This window comes from Silene latifolia, chromosome X, assembly GCF_048544455.1.
Source record: "Silene latifolia isolate original U9 population chromosome X, ASM4854445v1, whole genome shotgun sequence".
NCBI lineage: Eukaryota > Viridiplantae > Streptophyta > Magnoliopsida > Caryophyllales > Caryophyllaceae > Silene > Silene latifolia.
The window spans coordinates 343938525-343958624 of record NC_133537.1 but is presented as its reverse complement, the minus strand read 5'-3'; the positions used below and the strand labels follow the sequence as shown (position 1 = coordinate 343958624).

The 20100-nt window shown below is 36.4% G+C and overlaps 2 protein-coding genes across 2 annotated transcripts; both read left to right on the top strand.

Annotated features, from left to right (window-relative positions):
* The first annotated feature begins 301 nt into the window (after window positions 1-301).
* LOC141619712 (UTP--glucose-1-phosphate uridylyltransferase) lies at window positions 302-6715 on the top strand. Its single transcript, XM_074436733.1, has 21 exons — window positions 302-507; window positions 638-685; window positions 786-877; window positions 1418-1508; window positions 2183-2243; window positions 2327-2404; window positions 2480-2530; window positions 2688-2761; window positions 3139-3211; window positions 3321-3378; window positions 3536-3582; window positions 3677-3742; window positions 3931-3963; window positions 4091-4143; window positions 4224-4299; window positions 4505-4561; window positions 4646-4729; window positions 4825-4923; window positions 5019-5123; window positions 6253-6324; window positions 6419-6715. Exons 1-21 carry the CDS (start codon window positions 422-424, stop codon window positions 6443-6445), a joined length of 1431 nt encoding a protein of 476 aa, XP_074292834.1. The 5' UTR covers window positions 302-421; the 3' UTR covers window positions 6446-6715.
* A 1693-nt stretch (window positions 6716-8408) lies between these two features.
* On the top strand, window positions 8409-20044 carry LOC141619711 (serine/threonine-protein kinase BLUS1-like). The gene is made up of 20 exons (XM_074436732.1): window positions 8409-8738; window positions 10844-11399; window positions 11639-11893; window positions 12692-12816; window positions 12937-12981; window positions 13431-13512; window positions 13600-13668; window positions 13815-13985; window positions 14235-14300; window positions 14663-14731; window positions 14847-14954; window positions 15040-15113; window positions 15538-15821; window positions 16254-16330; window positions 16747-16860; window positions 16942-16978; window positions 17068-17114; window positions 17527-17588; window positions 17691-17742; window positions 19704-20044. Exons 2-20 carry the CDS (start codon window positions 11235-11237, stop codon window positions 19755-19757), a joined length of 1956 nt encoding a protein of 651 aa, XP_074292833.1. The 5' UTR covers window positions 8409-8738; window positions 10844-11234; the 3' UTR covers window positions 19758-20044.
* The last annotated feature ends 56 nt before the right edge of the window (window positions 20045-20100 follow it).

Genomic DNA, 20100 nt, shown 5'->3' with positions numbered 1-20100 from the left:
CTTAAAAAATCAATGTTAACTTGAGCATGAAACGCCAACAATCAAGATACCTAAGTAATTTTGTTTATAAAGGACTTAGCCATCAATATAGTACAACAACAATAGTTTAACTTTAGCGACAATTAACATGTAAAAGAAGTACACTAGCATAGGTATGAACCGTCAAAAATCATAATGTCTTGGAGCACCGCACGCGGTACATCCAACTAGTGAAAGAAAAATTACGCGTGTGAGAGAAAATGGTATCCGTCTGACCATTTCAGACGGATATGACGGTCTGAAATAAGGATTTGTGAATAACGTAAAGGTGCTAAAGTGAAAATATTGGTTTATTGATCCAACACCCTTCTCTTCGTCATCACTCATCTTTCCACCTTCTCTAATCTTCCAAGTTCCAATCGAAGCTTCACGATCTTCATCAATGGCGTCACCTGCAACTCTCAATCCTACCGACACCGATAAAATCCAGAACCTTCGCTCAGCTGTCTCTTCTCTCACTCAAATCAGGTAATTCACTACTTAATCTCCACACTTGATTTCTCCACTTCTTTTGCATGTTGATCGCATCATTTGATCTTATCTCTGATTATCGCGTTTTTTTTGCGCGTGTTAATTTGTGCGATTTTTGTTATTACAGTGAAAATGAGAAATCTGGATTCATCAACCTCGTTGGTCGTTATCTCAGGTTTGATTTGAATTTGATCATTTTGATGCTTTTTTTTTATGTTTGAATTATGAAATTGTGAGATTAATTTGATTGAATTGTTTGTTGATGAAATGTGTAGTGGAGAAGCAGAGCATGTAGAGTGGAGTAAGATTAAGACGCCTACTGACGACATTGTTGTTCCTTATGAAACCCTAGCTCCTCTACCTGAAGGTTGATTACTTTTATTATAAGAATTCATTAATGTATACGGAGTACGCGGTATATGCTATTATGATTAATTAGTCTTAATGTGGATTGAATGATCTTGTTCAAATTTGGCATGTTGATTGGTATGTGATTTGTGTTGATGAAATAATTGTAGATGCGAAAACTGAAGAGCTGTTGGATAGATTCAATTTTTGGATATTTGTTTTTATGATTAGTCTCTTAATTGTAGATTGTATTATCTAGTTTTGCTATTTTCTAAGTATTTGGCGTATGTGAACTCGGAGATTTGCGTTGATGTAGTTGTTGATTGATATGTGAGTTTTGTTGATGAAATAATTGTAGATGCGGTGAAAAACTAATGAGTTGTTGGATAGAGGATAGATTCATTTTTGTATTTTTGTTATTAGGATTAGTCTCTTAATTGTGGATTGTATTACTTTTTATTTTGCTAACTGTGTTCGTATTTGGTGTATGGGATCTCAGAGATTTATGTGGACACAGTTGTTGATTGTTATGTGATTTGTGTTGATTAAATGCTTGTAGATGCGGCGAAGACGAAGGAGTTGTTGGATAAGCTTGTGGTGCTCAAGCTCAATGGTGGTTTGGGGACTACCATGGGTTGCACCGGCCCTAAGTACGTCGATTTAATAAGTTTTCATGAATTGTTATGTTAATTAGGGTTTTTGTAGCAGGTCTTCTCTTGCGTAATTTGGTGTATTTACATTTGTGACACGAATTGTTGTTGCTGGGTTATTGGGTATTTCATTTATCAAGTTTGTTTGAATGTATTGTCGAGCATGATTTGGCGTTTAAAATTCTACTTAGTGAATTGGATTGATCATTTAGTGTTTCTTCTATTGATGAAATTTTGAGCATTTGCATTGTGAAATGACTTGGTATAATTAGGCATCTAAGCACTGGACCATAAGTAGTGATGGCTTAACTCATTAATTGAATTTTCAGGATTTGGTTCAAAGTTACCAAATCAGATCTTAGATGTGTCAATTTTTTTCCACTAATGTCACAATTAATAGTTGCTTCAAATGACAGAAAAGGCAGTACCCATATGTATTTGTAAGCCCATTATATACGAAGTATGATTCAGTTAAGTGACTGAACATACATGTGTAATTTCAAGCGGAAATATGTAGAACTATTCCTGCACACCTTACAAAATCGTTTTACACAAGTACTAGTTGTACAACTTAGTTTTGAGGAAAAGTATGTCCAGTGCTCCGTAGTTTTCTTGATTTATTTATTGTCTTATGTGGAAAAAATGACTTACATATTTCTCCCTGCTCTCGACAGGTCTGTCATTGAAGTCCGTAATGGCTTGACCTTTCTGGACCTAATAGTTCTGCAAATTGAGGTATTGTTTATGGTTTCCCCAATTTTGGAAATCTTAGTCATGTTTGTTTTGCGTGACTCTAATTTTATGATTATTTTTTGCAGAACCTGAATTCTAAGTATGGATGCAAAGTGCCCCTGGTTCTAATGAACTCATTCAATACACATGATGATACTCTTAAGGTACATATTCAGTTGCTATTTTCTGTTTGCCATCTTGATTTGACTTGCAGAGCATTGTCTGTGTGCTGCTTGCAGATCGTTGAGAAATACACCAATGCTAATATTGACATCCACACATTTAATCAGGTATGAAATTTTGATTTGACTTACGTTTCTTGGATTTTTTTTTTTTTTTTTTTTTTTTTTTTTTGAGTAAAAAGGGAATTTCTTGGATTATTTTGATGTACTCCGTATATGGCAATGTGGCATTAATTTTTTCACCTCATCGACACTTGCATTACAGAGCCAGTATCCTCGTTTGGTGCTTGAAGATTTCTTGCCACTTCCATGTAAAGGTCAAACCGGCAAGGATGGATGGTATGGTAACAACTAACACCCATATTTTTTTTTGTTTTTTCTCAATCATGTGAAATAATTATTTCTGTACGTCAACACTCAAGTGACATTTGCTTTATTGTTTTTTCTGCTTAGTATGTCAATTTGTAAAGATTTAGTTTCTGCCAACAATTTCATCTCTGGATCTGTTAGATTTGTATGACGGTCGAAATACTTGGTAATGGAGAGCAGTTCTGTTCCTTTGCTCTGAATTTTTGTGGGTTACACTGTTTGGCCAATTCTTTCTGCCTACTGCAATTCCTTGCAATGGTGACCCGGATTTCGTGTTGAATGTCTTTTCATTGCATATCTTAGTGGCAGCTTTTCGTTCTATTTATGATCATATTGTCCGTGTAAAGGTACCCGCCTGGCCATGGTGATGTGTTCCCTGCCTTCAAAAACAGCGGGAAACTTGACCATTTCTTGTCACAGGTAACTGTCATCTGATCTAACTTTGTATTTAATGTTTGTATGAGCCTCTTCCTTCTAGTGACTAATAATCATGAAAACACTAAAACATCATGCTATTTTACTTGGACAGGGCAAGGAGTACATTTTCATTGCCAACTCTGACAACCTGGGGGCTATAGTTGATTTGAGTATCCTGCCTTTGGCTTTGTGTTGTTACTTTGAGACTTCAAGTAAATTTGCGTATCTATGTAAGACTTGAGTTAGGGACTCGGGGTCGTAACATGTCTTGTAGATTTGTACTTTTATTGCTTAGACTTTCAGTTTCCCCTTAAATGTACTTTATAGAGATTTTACACCACTTGATCCAGAACAAGAACGAATACTGCATGGAGGTATGCCATTTCATATTATGATTGGTTAATATTCTTACCTTTGCCCACTCTCTATGTGCTCATCATAAATCGAATTTTGCTACCCCGATTGCAGGTTACACCAAAAACTTTAGCTGATGTCAAAGGTGGTACTCTGATTTCATATGAAGGAAAAGTTCAGGTCTGCTTTGTGTCTATTTAACTTTTATCTGTAACAGTCACCTTTTAGCTAAAGGTTACCATACCACAATTTGCTTACGGACTATATAATATAACCTTGTTTTTGATATTATTTGTTTTGAAGTTTATAGCATTAGTATGAATAACGTGCGATGATGACTAAGGAAATGTATCCTTCTTTCGTTGCAGCTTTTGGAAATTGCACAAGTTCCAGATGAACATGTGAGTGGTTTTTACTAAAGCAACCTCTTTTTTTTAGTTACATCCTCTTTGTTTATAAATGTTACTTGGACTTTTGTGTCTCAGATGTCAGAATACTACTTATGATACTCTTTTCTGCTTACATCAGGTCGAAGAATTCAAATCCATCGAAAAGTTCAAAATTTTTAACACCAACAACCTGTACGTTATATTCTTGTACAAGTCTTGGTGAATTTAATAGAGAAAGTAAGACCTGCTCATGAGCCTGAAATGATTTTCAGGTGGGTGAACTTGAATGCGATCAAAAGGCTCGTGGAAAGTGATGCATTGAAGATGGAGATCATTCCAAACCCCAAGGTATCATACTACATTAAAAATCTTGGCTTTCGTCACATCATCACGGTTGCGGCGTTGGCTGCCCGCAGTCTAACCTCGCTAAATATGGTTATTATCGCCTCAATGTGGTAAAATGTGGGGGCGGTGATTTGCAAAACCTTTAAATGGCCTGATTCCGCTGTTGTGGCCTTGAAGTAATACGCGCTTGTAATTTATGATTTTGTAGGAAGTTGATGGTGTTAAGGTTCTTCAACTTGAAACTGCTGCTGGTGCTGCAATTAAGGTTAGAAATTGGATAATTTGCTTTATTTTCCTGTGTGTTAGATCCATGACTTCACTATGATGATTTTGTGTTTCTCTGGACTAGTTCTTTGATAATGCCATTGGCATCAATGTCCCACGATCACGATTTCTTCCAGTGAAGGCAACGTCAGACTTGCTCCTTGTCCAGGTATTTTCAGTTACAGTGAATCCCTTTTCATGTTGCATGCTAATCTATAGTACTCCGTATGATTTAATATCTCATCATCCTGAATGTTACTACAGTCTGATTTATACACCGTGGTCGATGGCTTTGTGATAAGAAACCCATCAAGAGCAAATCCTGCTAACCCAACCATTGAATTGGGCCCAGAATTCAAAAAGGTTTTTGTCCAACTTGGTTACGTAAATTACAAGCTACTGTGTATTTCTTTTGTATGATTATCGTCTTGATTGTAATTGGTTCTTATCATGAGCAGGTCAGCAACTTCTTGAGCCGTTTCAAGTCTATTCCCAGTATCATTGAGTTAGATATGTTGAAGGTCTCTGGAGATGTATGGTTTGGTGCTGGAGTAACTCTCAAGGTACATTTAATTAATAATTTGCTTTGCCCTTAAGGTTTTCACCTTGGCTTTTTATAGTACTTTGACCACGCGCTTACTAGACTTGACATCTCAGATTGTGGGTTGAGCGAGACTTGCATTTCATTTTCCATGAATATGCTTTTGAATTCTGATTCTTAACAGCCACTACTTGTCAAAGTTGCTACTTCCACCTCAAATTTGTCAGATTGTCGGTTGACGAGAGTCGAGATTTGCATTTCATTTTCCATGTACATGCTTCTGATTCTGAACAGCCACTAGTCCACTACTTGACTTTTGCGGTCAACTTTTGCCAATTGCCATTAGTCTCTCTAGAAATATATAGTCAAATTTGTCAAAAAGGCAAACTACTACATATTCTGACAAATTTGCGGTCAAAGATAACCACCAAGACAATCTAAAAGAAGATGGGAGAGTAATTAATAATAATGGTCAGTTTTTTGTTTATGACGGCTGAGAAAGTGGCTGATGTCTCCTCTTTCAGTCAATGGTCCAAGCTCCAACCGTGATTTGTAATTGCACTATCAGTACTCAGTACATCTACTTTCTCCGTTCATTAGATTTCATACGTTTGTTTAATATATGTGAGGTGTATTTTAATAAAACGTATGGAATCTAAATGAACGGAGGAAGTATTATTTTACTATAAAACTGTATTTTTGTGTCACTTTGAGGCGCTGAACAGATAGGTTCAAGCATGATAATGTATATCAACTGACAGTCTGACACAGAACTTAACCGATATGTAAATGATTCTTTGCTTATTGTGCTAGGGTTTTCTGATAAATAAGAAATATGGCTGATAAGACCGTCTGTGATTATACGATGAATACTTGGGATATTTGATCAATACAGTCGAATTGATGATAGACTAAATATGGCTACCATCATAAACACGAGATGCTAAATCACTGACATTTAACAGGCCACAGCGTCATAATAACTGCTTTTATGGTTAGCGACCATTTTGAATACCATGGCTTCAAGAGCAATACTTTACTTTAATTGCCTGTATTTACATTATGATCTCTTATTTGTAGTCGTGCGTTGAGGCCTCTTTGAATTTTGAGTTGATTTACATTCTAACTGCTTCTATATATCCTGATAACAGGGCAAAGTAACAATCAATGCCAAATCAGGAGACAAGTTGGAAATTCCCGATGGTGCTGTTATTGCAGACAAGGTTTGGCGCTTAGGCATATAATGATTCGATGTCTCAGTTTATGTGATTGAGTACTTGAGTGATTACTAAATTGAATTTATTTGCTTTAATGCAGGAAATCAATGGAGCTGCAGATCTTTAAATTGTTCAAGACCAAAGACTATGAAGTATCGTCAGTCGTCACTGAAATGCCCTTATCTTCGGGGTGTTACTGTTTACATGGTTTAGATACATACGAGGAAACTCCTCTCTATATTGAATTTTGAGTTATAGTATGGTTGTGCAAGTTCAATGACAATTAGGACCAGATCATAACCGGTTTTTGTTAATAAACCAGAGTTCATCAGTTTGATATAAATTTGTCTTTTAGCTCGTAGTCAGGGCTAGGGTTTTAAAGAGTTTTTTTTCTTAATCTGGCTCGTTACTGCTCTCATAGACGCTAGTCTCTTGGCTCGTGTCAGTTGACTTGCATGTAAATTACCTAATGGATTGCGAGTGTTTTCCATTAGCCGTGGTGGATTGTGATTCTGGAGGAGAATGTAGGTTTCGGTTGGTAGTCCAGGACTGTCGTGGGAATCAAGCTGATTGTATGTTATGTACCGATTACACTAGTACGACACTACCATGTTTAGGACGATAGTGAAGTAAGATGTAGCATACGAAGTATGTTAAGTTATTTCATTAGTAGGGGAGGGTTGTGTAATAGGTTAGGTTATGGTATGCCTGTTACATAAATGCAACTACGAACACGATTTAAGATATTAGCGCGGAAGATCGAAACATGTCGATCTCTGGCCTATGCGGAAGAATTTAAGAAGATGAAACTCATGCTTTTGTTAGAATTACGTTGGGTTATTCTTGGTTATCATTGTATTTGTACTCGGAACTTTCATTAATGAAATGTTTAATTCTTCTATTTTCGAAAAAAAACCTCAAGAAGAGTGTTAGCTTTGTATTTTTCTCTAACCGTGAGAATATATTGAGTAGTTTTAGAATAATTTTTCATTATCTTGTCAGACCGCTTTAATAATCACGATATAAAATGAACTATCTCTTCCATGTATAGATCAAAATTTTCTCACTTCTCGCACATTTCCCGTTTTCTTTGCTTTTTAATTGCTACTAATTCTTCAATTAACTCCTAAATCCTCGTATCTCGAAATTTTCTTTGCTATTTAGATCACAATTAAAGTGTCGGGTTTTGATAATGGAGAATTATAGAAAAACACGGGTATATAATGCTATAATAGCGCCAAATACGTTCTAATATTTCTCTGTACATAAATTTTCTAAATAAGTTATAAGCAAGTACAATAAGGAAAGAAATCAATCATTTGATGCACAAAATCAAATATTAATGGACAAATATCTCCCAATATTGGAAAGTTATTACAAGATCACACATAAATAATACAATAAATCGTATAAAATTATCTCCTAAATCCTCAGATCTCAAAATTAGCTATATCGACGTTATACCTTATTTGACTCATATGACAAACACGGCCAAATCACATGTTACTCAATACTCATTTTACTTTATTTTTGTGACTGTATCACTTTTGTGAAATTAATCCGTTTTAAACAAGTACCTATTTTTTAGTTTTTTTTATAGAAATCGAGTAAACGAGTTTACGCGAATTTTAAAATTCCAGAAACTTAATAACAAGCTTTTAAATAAGTACCAACTCGTTTTTCAAAACAATTACAAAATCACCCGCGAAAATCTCCTGCTTAACGGACGAATAAATTTAGCCATAATATAAACTGAGGTGCTACCGTCGACAACATTCAATCATCCCCTTACCCGTTACCATAAATACTCTCACAAAAAGATAACAAACGGCTAAGAAATTTATTTCATCCCCGTAAACCTGACTCAACCGACAAATATTATAAAACGTATTAAGCCCGAAAGCAAAACACTAAAACCCTAATCAAACGACAAAACAACGGCCCTCACAAGTCACAACCGATTTAGATAAGATACAAATAAAACGACGATATGCATAAGACATCTTAACTCAAGACGGTTTTAAACAAGACCTACCGGGTACCGCGACCAAAGAGAGTACATAAGTACAAGTGGGTCCCCAACTCCAGCTAGAGTTGAACTCCTCCTTGTCTTTCTCGTTCTCTCTCTTGTTCATTCATCCCTCTTTCATTATTTCGTTTTGCCAACGTTTTTTCGCTTTTCTGCTACTTCTATAATTTTCTAACCCTAAAAAATTACAACTTCTCAATCAATTTGATCCCCAATTTCCTCACTTCAACTTAATAATTACTACTTTAATTACTTTAATTCAATTTTCTTTTTTGTTTTTTTTTGGCTTGATTTTGTGAAAGTACTATAATTTTAGTAATTTTAGTTAAGTTGATCGAATTCAACCTCGTGGAAATCGTCAGCAGAAGCAAAACGCCGTCGTTTGATCGAGGTTTTAGTTGCTTGAAGTTTGATTTAGTTTTTTTTTTTTTTTTTTTTTTTTTTTTTTTACTGTTGTACTTGATGCTGTGCTTGAAACCCTAGTTCTTAGTTTTGATTGATTTTTATTGTTTGATGAATTTGTGTATACAATTGATTTGTTGTTTGGTTGATTGATTGATTTTGTGGAGGAATTGTTAGCAGAGTAAAGTTTGTTGGTGATTTGAGTCTGTTGATTGATATTGAATTGACTAGTTTTGGTTGCTAGATTCCATCTTTGACTTGATTTCAACGTAAAATCTCGCTTGAGACCGTCTTAAGTTAAAGACGGCTTCTTTCGTTGCTGTGCTGTTTACTCCCTCCTTCCCAATTATTTGTTTGTATAAATGGAAAACAAATGACCGAGACAAAGGGAGTATCTAATGCTAGGGCGATAATGAATATGGTGTAAGCTTAAGACAATTCTAAACGAGACCAACTCTGATTTCATAGATGTTCAGCAAAACATGCTAAACTTTGCAGAACTTTTAGGGTTGGTATTTTTTTTTTTTTTGAGGGAAAACGCCCAAAAGGGCATTACTTCATTAATGATAAATCAAAAAGAGCAGCTGTATGCGCAGCCGGAGGAAATACATCAGACCACTCTACTCTACCATCGACTCTAGGTATGGCATGTGCCAAGGCATGAGCAACACAATTGTTTACACGACTAGTATGTGACCACATGACCGACTGAAAATTATTACAAAAAGCAAGAATGTCATCCACAACCAAAGATAAAATACTCCCCCCTTGCTTCGTCCCTTAAGCTGTCTACGTACTTGTTCTAATCAAGACTAACTGCGATTTTAAAGATGTTCACCAAAATACGCGAAATCTAGTAGTACTCTTAGTGTTGAAATTTCTCAAGACTGTGTCTAACGTCTACCTAGTTCTAATCTAGACTAACTGAGATTTTAAAGATGTTCAGCAAAACACGGGAAAATGAGCAATACTTAGTGTTGAAGTTTCTCAAGACCGTGTCTACGTAGTTGTTTTAATGTATAATTGTGATTGTAGAGATGTTTAATGTATAATTGTGATTGTAGAGATGTTCAGCAAAATACGTGGAACGTTGCAATACTTTTAGGGTTGAAGTTTCTCAAGACCGTGTTTACGTAGTTGTTCTAATCAAGACTAACTGTGATTTCAAAGATGTTCAGCAAAATACGTGAACATGGCAATACTTTCAGGGTTGAAATTTATCACGACCGCGTCTGCGTAGATGTTCTAATAGAGGTGATTCTAAGTTTAGGTTTGGACTTTTCTCTTCCAAACCCATGTCCAATATGGAAAACTCGGAATTGTTGCTAATGAATGTTAGATTCATGTCGAAATCTGATTCCTTGTCCTCATATCCATACTTTTTTAGGTCCTTTTTCCGACTATATGCAACATAGGTGGTTTGTTATTTCTCCTATATCCTCTCCTTTGTAGAAGTAACTTCTGTTTTTAGATGGACAATTTGACATCGTATTTATCGGGGAAAAGGAAAAACCCCAAATCCGAGTGCAAGCGGTTCACAAGATATAAGTTTGGAGAAGTTTACTAAATTGTCCATGCAAGTGATCCGGTTCCTAAGGTTTGGTGTGTTCAATGAGTAGGTTTCTAATTTACCGAGTGTAAGCGGTCTACCCACTAAGTAAGAAAAAGGTATTTCTGAATCATTCCAATATGGAAAGTGGAAGTAGTTTCGAGTAAGAGAGAGTCCTAATATTAATAGATCGTACTAGTACCGTTTTTCTACTAGATTGTGGTTACTTACGTGACACTATAGGATAAACCCAATTTGCAAATCATGTATGGTACTAATATTTTGCTACCCCCTCAAATCTACACCAGAGTACCCGTGGCCTTATGCAAGGAGAGTTTTAAAATGCGGGTGGTTTTTGTATGGACTAAAGAGAGTATTTTTTATTTATACATTTTTCTTCTTCTGAATTTATGTCTATAACAACATTCTTTTTTTAACGCGGTTCTTGCAAGCTGAGTGCGTGTTCATTTATTCTAAATTAAGTAGCCTATGCTGCCTTCTGTAATGGTGTCCGATGTTTGATGGAGACTTCTTTCTTTTTGCAGACAATTTTGAGCTGATTTTTTCTGTCTTCTGGTGTTGAAAAGCACTTGAAGAAACAATTTGCGGGTATCTCGTTTTTGGATGTTGGTTTGGAGTTTAGGGGAATGGGTATGAAATTATGACACCCATTCCCGATCGACATCTGCTTTAAGTAACTTGTATATTGGTTGTGATATTTCGCTCCTGATAAATAAAGGGACTTTGGGTTTTATCACTGTTTTACTGGTGGAAGTGGACTATTTGGGCGAGAAGTATTTTGTTTAAAGTAAATTCATATTGTTACCTGTTTCATGGTCTCACAAGTTACTGAACTGTGGGGAAATGCTTGGTTCCTTTCTGTCCTCTACATGTGCCAGTAAAGAGGATTTAAACGTAGTTCTATAAGAAGTACTGATGGAGGTACCGGATAAAAAATATCCTGTCGGTGCAAAGTACTACAAGCTGTATGAGGAAGTTGGTGATGGTGTCAGTGCTAGTGTGCATAGGGCTCTTTGTATTCCATTCAATGAGGTAGTTGCTATTAAGGTCCTTGATCTGGAGAGGTGCCATAATGACCTGGTATGTGCTGCTTTTGATTCTACATTCCTTCTGATATGATTTTTGAGAAACCTTCTAAATCTGCTCATAGTCTCCTAGTACGGGACAATATCTATCTCACTATAAATCTAATTTTTCGCATATATTCTTAACTCTCGAGCTGTCATTCACTCGTTTCACCTTATAAAGAAGGAAGATGCTAACTTAGGAGGCAAACATTATCAGTTTTCTACTGAATACACTTTTATCAACATTTGCAGGATGGAATTCGCCGTGAGGTTCATACGATGAGTTTGATCGATCATCCAAATGTTCTACGGGCTCATTGTTCCTTCACTTCTGAACACAACCTTTGGGTTGTGATGCCGTACATGGCGGGAGGATCTTGTCTTCACATAATGAAGTATTCTTATCCAGAAGGATTTGAAGAACCCATTATTGCTTCAGTACTACGTGAAACACTCAAAGCTCTTGTTTATCTTCATGCTCATGGTCATATCCACCGAGATGTGAAGGTAATGTTCCTTGATATTAACAATTTGTTTATTTAGCTCTTTTATAAGAATAGTACATTTTCCTTGTTTCATTACGGTCTCAGGATTTGACATATATACTTGAGGATCATTAACTACTTAAACTCTCTTGGAATTTGAAATTTACCGTTTTCAGTATCAGTTAGTTACACCGTAATTATGTACAACATACTATTTTACTGAATAAGCTCCTTAATAACTCATCATAAATTCAATTTGTGTATGGAAAGGGTATGTTTGGAGTAATATGTGTTGTATCTTTTTCATTTTATTATTTATTAACCACTCCATTCCTAATTGCTTCTCCAACAAGTTTCACTTAGTTTGAAAATAAGATATATTGATTTTTTTTTCTCTCGTGATGATTCTCCATGTGTCATTTACATGGATTCTGGTACTAAAATGTGATACTGGTTGCATGGTCACAATCACTGAATCTTGACGTCAGTATATCCTGGATGTAATGTAAAGTTCCGGTCAATGGCTTAACGCCGCCATTATTTGAAATCGCTTGCTTTTTTTGTGTAAAATTGTCTTAGGATCTAAAATCTAAGTTGGTTTTTCGTATTCTGGTTCACCTCTCTCTTATTCTTTTTTTTTTTTTAAATATATTCTCAAACACATCCCATTTCTGCGGGAAAAAAGTGTTCCCGACTATGTCCCTATGCAGCCAGATTATCGGCCTTTTTTATGGGGTATGTTATAACATGATGTCGTTATCTACCATGTCTATAATTGCTAGTTCTCTGAAATGCAGTGTATTGCTAACTTCGCTTGCAGGCTGGAAATATTTTACTTGACACCAATGGCTCGGTGAAGGTGGCAGATTTTGGGGTCTCAGCTTGTATTTTTGATACTGGTGACAGGCAGCGGTCTAGAAATACTTTTGTTGGCACTCCGTGCTGGTACTTATGTTTGATTTCTTAAGAATCATACTATCCTTGATCTTTCATTCATTGTCATTTGAGAGGTTTAATGTAATACACTGTTGGGGCCCAAATGACTTTTAGTGGTAAATTGTGCAGGATGGCCCCTGAAGTTATGCAGCAATTGCATGGATATGATTTCAAGTATGTGCAACAGCTCCTAACCTCTATACTGTTTTCTTTTGTCGGTTGAGGTGTTTCTCTCTTGACATATACAGTTAGCTTTGTGAATTATGGATATAGGCCTCTACATGTTCGCATGCTAATTTATTTCTTGTTTTACATATGACCTATAATTATGATATTAGATCTCGTTTGAAACTTGATCTCAAAATCGGTAACTGTCGTTGCACCATCATTGCAGCCGATAGCATTCCAAAATGCAGTCACAATCTTTATAACCATTGTAACTTTGCAATGTGCTGGCAAGACCCATATTTAATATACTTGTGAATAGGTGTAAGCTAAAGCTTCACTGCTCAAAAATACCCAGTGCTAGACGCAAACGCGCATATTCATGTCCATGCTTTGCCATTTTAATAAATATCAAGCTTTTCTGATTTTGATATTTTTAATATATAATGGATAAACAGAGCAGATATATGGTCGTTTGGTATAACAGCACTAGAGCTTGCTCATGGTCATGCTCCATTTTCCAAGTATCCTCCAATGAAGGTATATGCTGATTCATTAATTAGTATAAGGGATGATGAAACTAATTGTCATCATCGTTTAATAATTTACTGTCTTGAATCTCTGTAGGTTCTCTTAATGACTTTACAGAATGCTCCACCAGGTCTTGATTATGAGAGAGACAAGCGATTCTCTAAGGTGGTAGCTCTTTTTTCATATTCCTTCATGCTTCCCCCTTTATTTCCTTTTTTGTTTAAATCACAATGCTTATCAGACACGTTACAAGTTATTTCAGTTGTTGCTAAAGAGAAGTTACACTCAATGTTACTTTTGTTTTTCTACAGTCTTTTAGAGAGATGCTTAGTGCATGCTTGGTGAAGGACCCAAAGAAGCGGCCGTCTTCCGAGAAGCTATTAAAGTATCCTTTCTTCAAGCAAGCAAAGTCACCTGAATATTTATCTCGTACTATACTTGATGGCCTGCCTCCACTTGCCGATCGTTACTCGATGCTTAAGGTTTTCCAGCACTGCTAATGCTATCTGCCTTTTGAAATGAACATTCCCATTTGGTTTAGTTTTGTAATGAACGTCACTCTGTTATTCTTCTCTTTATTGAGATCCTGTCTTTCTTATCAGAAAAAGGAAATTCTTTTAATGCTACCTGCCAAATTTATTATATTAAGGGACGCTTAATGAAATTATATTATTCGTTGGTTGGATAATTGGTTTCTTTCATTAATGTAATTCTACTTGTGATTGATTTAGGCAAAAGAAGCAGATCTACTACTACAGAACAAGGCGATGTATGGGGACCAGGAGCAACTGTCCCAGGTATTAGATACTATCACACTGCTCTAAAGAAATGATTTTGCACCTAGTCAATAAACTTAATACTGATGATACACCTGAATAGAAAGAAAAGCCACAGGGAAATCAGTGACATGACATCATCTAGGTTCCCAATAATTTCTTTACAATTTCAATTTTTTTTTGTACACACATTACTGAGAGGGGTATGTTAGCAGGTTTAAGAATTGAAATGTGTTTGCTGGTTTTAAGAGTCCGGTGTTTATATGTATCAGGTTGTTGGATTGAAAGCTTGCCTAACTATGTGAAAATATTCCACTACTTTTTTAGCTTTTACTTTCATTACTTATGGATAGATGCATGCTAAACGCTTGATTTCCCTGCAGCAAGAATACATTCGAGGTATCAGTGCCTGGAATTTCAACTTGAATGATTTGAAGAGCCAGGCAGCCCTTGTAAGCACTTGTTCCCCTTGATCCCTTCTCTTTGTATGGCTTTATGTTTACCTTCTCTTCTATTGCATGCAAGTGAAATTGCTTGAGTGAATAGTGTCATCTTTCTCTTCTGCAGATTCAAGATGATGATAGCGTTTCAGCTGCAGAAATCAATAATTTTGATGTCAAACTAAAACCATCTCCAGAGGAGACTAATAATTCAAACACTTCAGAGAGTCATGAGGTTCCATTTCAGCTTTTCGTATATACTATCTTAGTCTTTTCTTGATGTTTCATTCTCTTAATTGTCTGCACACTTTCTATTGCAGGATGAGTTTGAGGATCTTGATAGTTTGGAGGGTTCCCTGGCTTCGCTTCCTATTCAACCCTTGCAGGCCCTCAAGTAAGTAGTCTGTATGCATATTGTTTTTGGTCGACTAATTCGATTGATTATTCCAAGCATGTTGACATTCTTAGTTATTGGTGACAAAAGTAGTTGAATTAACATTAATGAGTAGGATTTCTTGAATTTGTTCTTTTACTTGCCGGTACTCCATGTGGGTGATGGGAGATTAGGAACGTACCTTTAGGGTTGAGGCGGAGTGGCCTTCATGTTTTACATAATCTAAAATGGGAAAAAAATAACAAGTTATTACCTTTTCCAGCTTGGAGGCCATACTAGTGACTAGATCATTGCATTCATTTCAACCTTCAATTACTATTTACAATCAAAAATAGTAATGTATAATATCAACTTATGGAGGAAGTAATAAAGGCTAATGATGAGCTACGCTCTTTTTCTCATTTTATTAGTTTTTCTCCCACAGAGGATATTTTGATGTTGGCAAAGATAGTGTGAAGAATACAAGCTATAAAAGCATCTCACATACAGAAGCAGAAATACAACAAGCTGATAACCAACACAGTGGAAGGATTGATGGTGACAATTTGGCGCGTAGCAGTTCTTTGCCGCAGTTTGCTATGTCTGGACAGAAGAAGGTTCTTAGTGGTCCACTGTTGTATGATAATATTGGCTCTTCAAGAAGACATGTTGGCGATGGGGATAGGAATTACAGTGGTCCGATTTCATATCGTCAAAGAAGAGATTCAGGTAATCATACTTGGGTGTCTAATTAAACCTCAATGAAGCTAAGCATGGGATGGGATTTTGGTCACTAGAAAAGGGATTTTGGTCATATATTTGGATCAACCTAATGATGAAAGGCCAAAATACAGATGTCTTCTTCATAGTCCAATCCCGATCAAGCCAATTATTCAATTTTTTTACTTTATTTATAATTAACCAAATTCAACGGCTTTTAGAACCTTCAATGTTTTAATAACATATGCTGAATATGGTGAATCATCAATTAGAGAAATAGTTATTATAGAGAAAACATTATGTCATGCTGCCTCCTTACACTTGAAAAGTAGAAGCCTTTTTGAAAAGCTCTAGGATTAGTTTATTGACATTGTAATAGTTTTTCGCTTGTTCTTTTTTGTTTTACACAACTCCGTCACGAGACTCTGATTATTTATGCAGTCGACGATTCTTCAGAGGGAGCTGTTGTTCAGCGAAGAGGTCGTTTCCAAGTTACTTCAGCTGAGTTGAGCTCTAAGGTGTACTTTTTGTTTTCTACATATGGTGTCTTCGTATATATAAACTTTTCCTGTGTTTATGACAGTAACAACAGGGTCTTTGTCTTAAAAGTTAAATAATCTGTTCAATAAGTTAATCCAACTGTTGACAGCCTTCTTTTAGTGATAATGAGCGCATAAGAGCAAATTAAGGGTTCAAAACTGCGTCTTTTACATAATGGAATTACAGACTGCGTTGTTTGCCATCATACAACACGTGAAAATGTATAGCCGCTACTTCACTGACTTTATTGTGACGTAATCTATACCTCCTATTTAAAGAAAGATTTGATAAATTGGCGTGTTTTGGAGATAGTTTCTTTGTTTATTGAATTATTTGTTTGATAGGAGCTTAGTAGTTAAATCTTTTTAAGCCAATTGCCTCAAATTCTCGGCAGGGTTCTGCTAGCCTCATTCCTGGAAGCACAGCTGGACCTACTTCTCCCTTCCTACCCTCTAGTGCAATTCTTCCGTCCTTGCACCGTATTTTGCAGCAAAACAATATGCAACAGGTGTGTCAATTCTTCCAAATAAGGGGTTGTGAGTAGTTATGTTTCTAAAGTTCTAATACTTCTGTGTTTTGTTCCTGGTAGGATGGGATAAAGCAATTGATAAAGCAGGTGGAGCAAGGTATGATATAGCTTGCTCTCACGATGGGAGACCGAACATGTCTTTTGCACTGTATCCTAGTGATCCTGACCTTATTTGCTGCAATGTAGGTAACCTCAATGAGTCAGCTGATGGATTTACCAATGGCATTTCACAGGTATGAGCCGATGAGTTTCAACTATAATTTTGTCCCTGGCATTTGATATGGTTCAATCTGTAAAAGTTCGATGGATTTGGAAATGGAGATGTGAACTTTTACTCTTTGTTTACATGGAAACTTTAGAGGAAAAGGGAAATCAGTGAAAGCAAGAGAATAAATAGTTGGAGGGAGACGGAGCGGAGGAAAATGGATCCGTCTCTCTCCCTCCCTTTCGCTCCCTCCATCCTCTTCCCTGCTCTTTTATATCCAAACAAAAGATTAGTAGGTAGCGGTCCAATGGGTCTTTTATGCATCGATGACTACGGTTGAATTCAAGTTCCTTTTGTCTATAGTAAAGTTCCAAGTTAAACTGATGATCATGCTAGTTCATATTGCTAAAAAGGGTTTTTTTTGGAATTCTTGTTTTTAGGCTTTGCCAGTTTCGGCTAGGGAGAGTGAACTTTGTGCACAGGTCATGGAATTGCAGCAAAGGTAAGAAAGATGCCCTGTATTAGATTAGCAGCTAATACACTCTTCTCCTGCTGGAGTCTGGGTTTGTAGTCCAAATTTCTTATAGTGATCTATTCATGGCAGAATTGAGAGCCTGTTGGAAGAGCTGCAAAGACAAAAGTTAAAAAATGCTCAGGTATGTGGACTTCTGAATTATCTGACAAGTGACAACTCAATTAGTCAGAGGAAGTAGATGGAGGATCTAAAAAATATACTTTAACTCTTTAGATAGGATCCGCAGCATAGTATAGAATCTCAGTCGTGGCACGGGTTTAACTAAAGATTTGGAAAATTTAACTAAAGATATAAAGTACTCTTGAAAAAAAATTCGGAAAATTTAACTAAAGATTCCGAAAATCTCATCCGCCACGGGTTTTGCCCCCTGCTACCCCTAGCTCCACCACTGCGAGATCCAAATGGATATGTAGTTAACTAAAATAATCTGCCTAAAATAGGTGAAACATTCATTTCAAAAATTTCATATACTTACCAATCGTTGGTTGGCGCAGTGGTAGCATGGGGCTGCGCTTGGTAGGGAGGTCTGCGGATCGATCCCCCACAACTGCGATTGGGAGGGGTTTAAATACCGTAATCCTTGGACACGCCCCGAAATCCGGATTAGTCGGCCCAATGTGGTTTGGATTACCGGATGGTTTAGACCAAAAAAAAAAAAAAATTCATATACTTTGTGAAAAATTATTTTGTGAAAGGATACATGTGAATTTTTAGTATTTGATGTTTTTTTTGACATATTTAGTGTTTTTATTTTGTTTTTAAAAAAAATTATTTGTTCTTCTCTCCTTTATTACACCTTTTATATCAACCACTTTCTTATATATTTTACTTTGTTTACTTTTAAGGCATTCCGGATCTTTAATTGTATTTCGGTTTTCAAAATCGTTTTAATCTTTATTCTCGATTTAAATTTTAAGTTTTTATAAAAGAAATCTGGAATTCGATTTTAAAACCTGTAAGGGGGCGTTTGATTTGAGGTATTAAAGAAAGGGAAAGGGAATTAAAGTCGATAATTCCCTTTGTTAGTGTTTGTTTGAGACAATCAAAGAGAATGAAACTCCCTCACGTACCTCCAAACCTCTTTAATTCCTTACCCCTCACCCCCCTAATGAATGAAATTTCATTCCCCATTTAGCACACCCACCACCATAATCTGTCATCGTTGTCCCGCACCACCCATCACCATTTGGAAACCATTACTACCACTGACACCGGCGATATGAATGACTCCCCATAGTCGTCCCCTACTACCAGTGCGGCGCCGACAACGTAACCAGTACACCATCGCCGGCGACATCACCAATACACTATCGCCGACGACCATATCACACCCGTCTACCATCCCAATCTTTGCTTGATTCTCCTTCATCTTCTTTTTGAATGAATACAACTCCGGCATCGACCTGTGCACCAAGTAAACTGATCTTCATCTTCAACCATGGGTTTAGCCATTGTTAATCAGAGAGAGATTTCAAGTAGTCGATTTATTTTAACTTTGTGTATCAGGGGGTCGGGTTGTGTAGAGTACGAAAATGGCCATGGTTGTGTTTATGGAGTGCGGTGAGTAGGACGCCGGCATTAGAGCAATCACGGTGGCGTTAGAAGTGGTCATGGTGGGTGCTGTGGTTGTTGGGGGTGGGGAATAATGGATGGTTATGTTGATTTTGATTTGTGTAATTTTTGTTATTCCTTTCCCTTTTAATTGAGTAACCAAACAACTTTGAACTTTTGGGGTAATCCCATACCTTTCCCCCTTTTTCCCTTTCTTAATTTCATTCTCTTTCCCTTTCCCGTACCAAACGCCCCCTAAGTTTACCTTGACTTTGTATTACATTTTGCTCTCCCTTTTGTTTTTCATTTTTCTCTTTTCTATTCGCATTTTGAGGTGTGCGTTTACCCATGGACGGTTCTAAAGGATGATTCATGTCAGCCGACCCCAAATCATTTTGGGATTAAGGCTCTGATGTTGTTGTTGGTAGCTTTCGATTAAATGTTCCATAATGATTACTACTACTGATTTGCTCGAACTATGTCCATCTCTATGGTTTTTGTACACTTCCAACGGTCTTTGCAATTTTGCAGCTGGAAAGGCGGGTAAATGCTTTCACTAGAAGTGATCAACAGACCGAGCGATGATCAATTACTAACAGTGATGATGGATGCACTCTTTATTCAATTTGTTATCGTCTCTGAAGTGATGATTACTATTGCACCCCTGTAAAGATGTCAGTGATGAAGATAGTTGCATCACATCGGACTAGTTTTTCTCATCGAAGAGATCGCCACTTCTTGGCAATCAAACTTGCAGGCTGCGACTCAATATGGCTGATCCTATTTTTGATGTATAATATATTTATATGTATCAATGCATTGGAAATTTTGGAATAAATTATTCAAAATTAATAAAAGTATTTTTATTTTTATTTTTGTTTTTGTTTTTGTTTTGTAAGAGTAGATCATTTATGCATTTTTCGACATC

Coding starts and splice junctions, on each gene's coding strand:
- LOC141619712 (XM_074436733.1), top strand. CDS start 422: ATGGCGTCACCTGCAACTCTCAATCCTACCGACACCGATAAAATCCAG. Junction 878..1,417: donor CCTAGCTCCTCTACCTGAAG/GTTGATTACTTT, acceptor AAATGCTTGTAG/ATGCGGCGAAGACGAAGGAG. Junction 4,300..4,504: donor AGATCATTCCAAACCCCAAG/GTATCATACTAC, acceptor ATGATTTTGTAG/GAAGTTGATGGTGTTAAGGT.
- LOC141619711 (XM_074436732.1), top strand. CDS start 11,235: ATGGAGGTACCGGATAAAAAATATCCTGTCGGTGCAAAGTACTACAAG. Junction 12,982..13,430: donor TTGCATGGATATGATTTCAA/GTATGTGCAACA, acceptor ATGGATAAACAG/AGCAGATATATGGTCGTTTG. Junction 14,301..14,662: donor ACCAGGAGCAACTGTCCCAG/GTATTAGATACT, acceptor ATTTCCCTGCAG/CAAGAATACATTCGAGGTAT.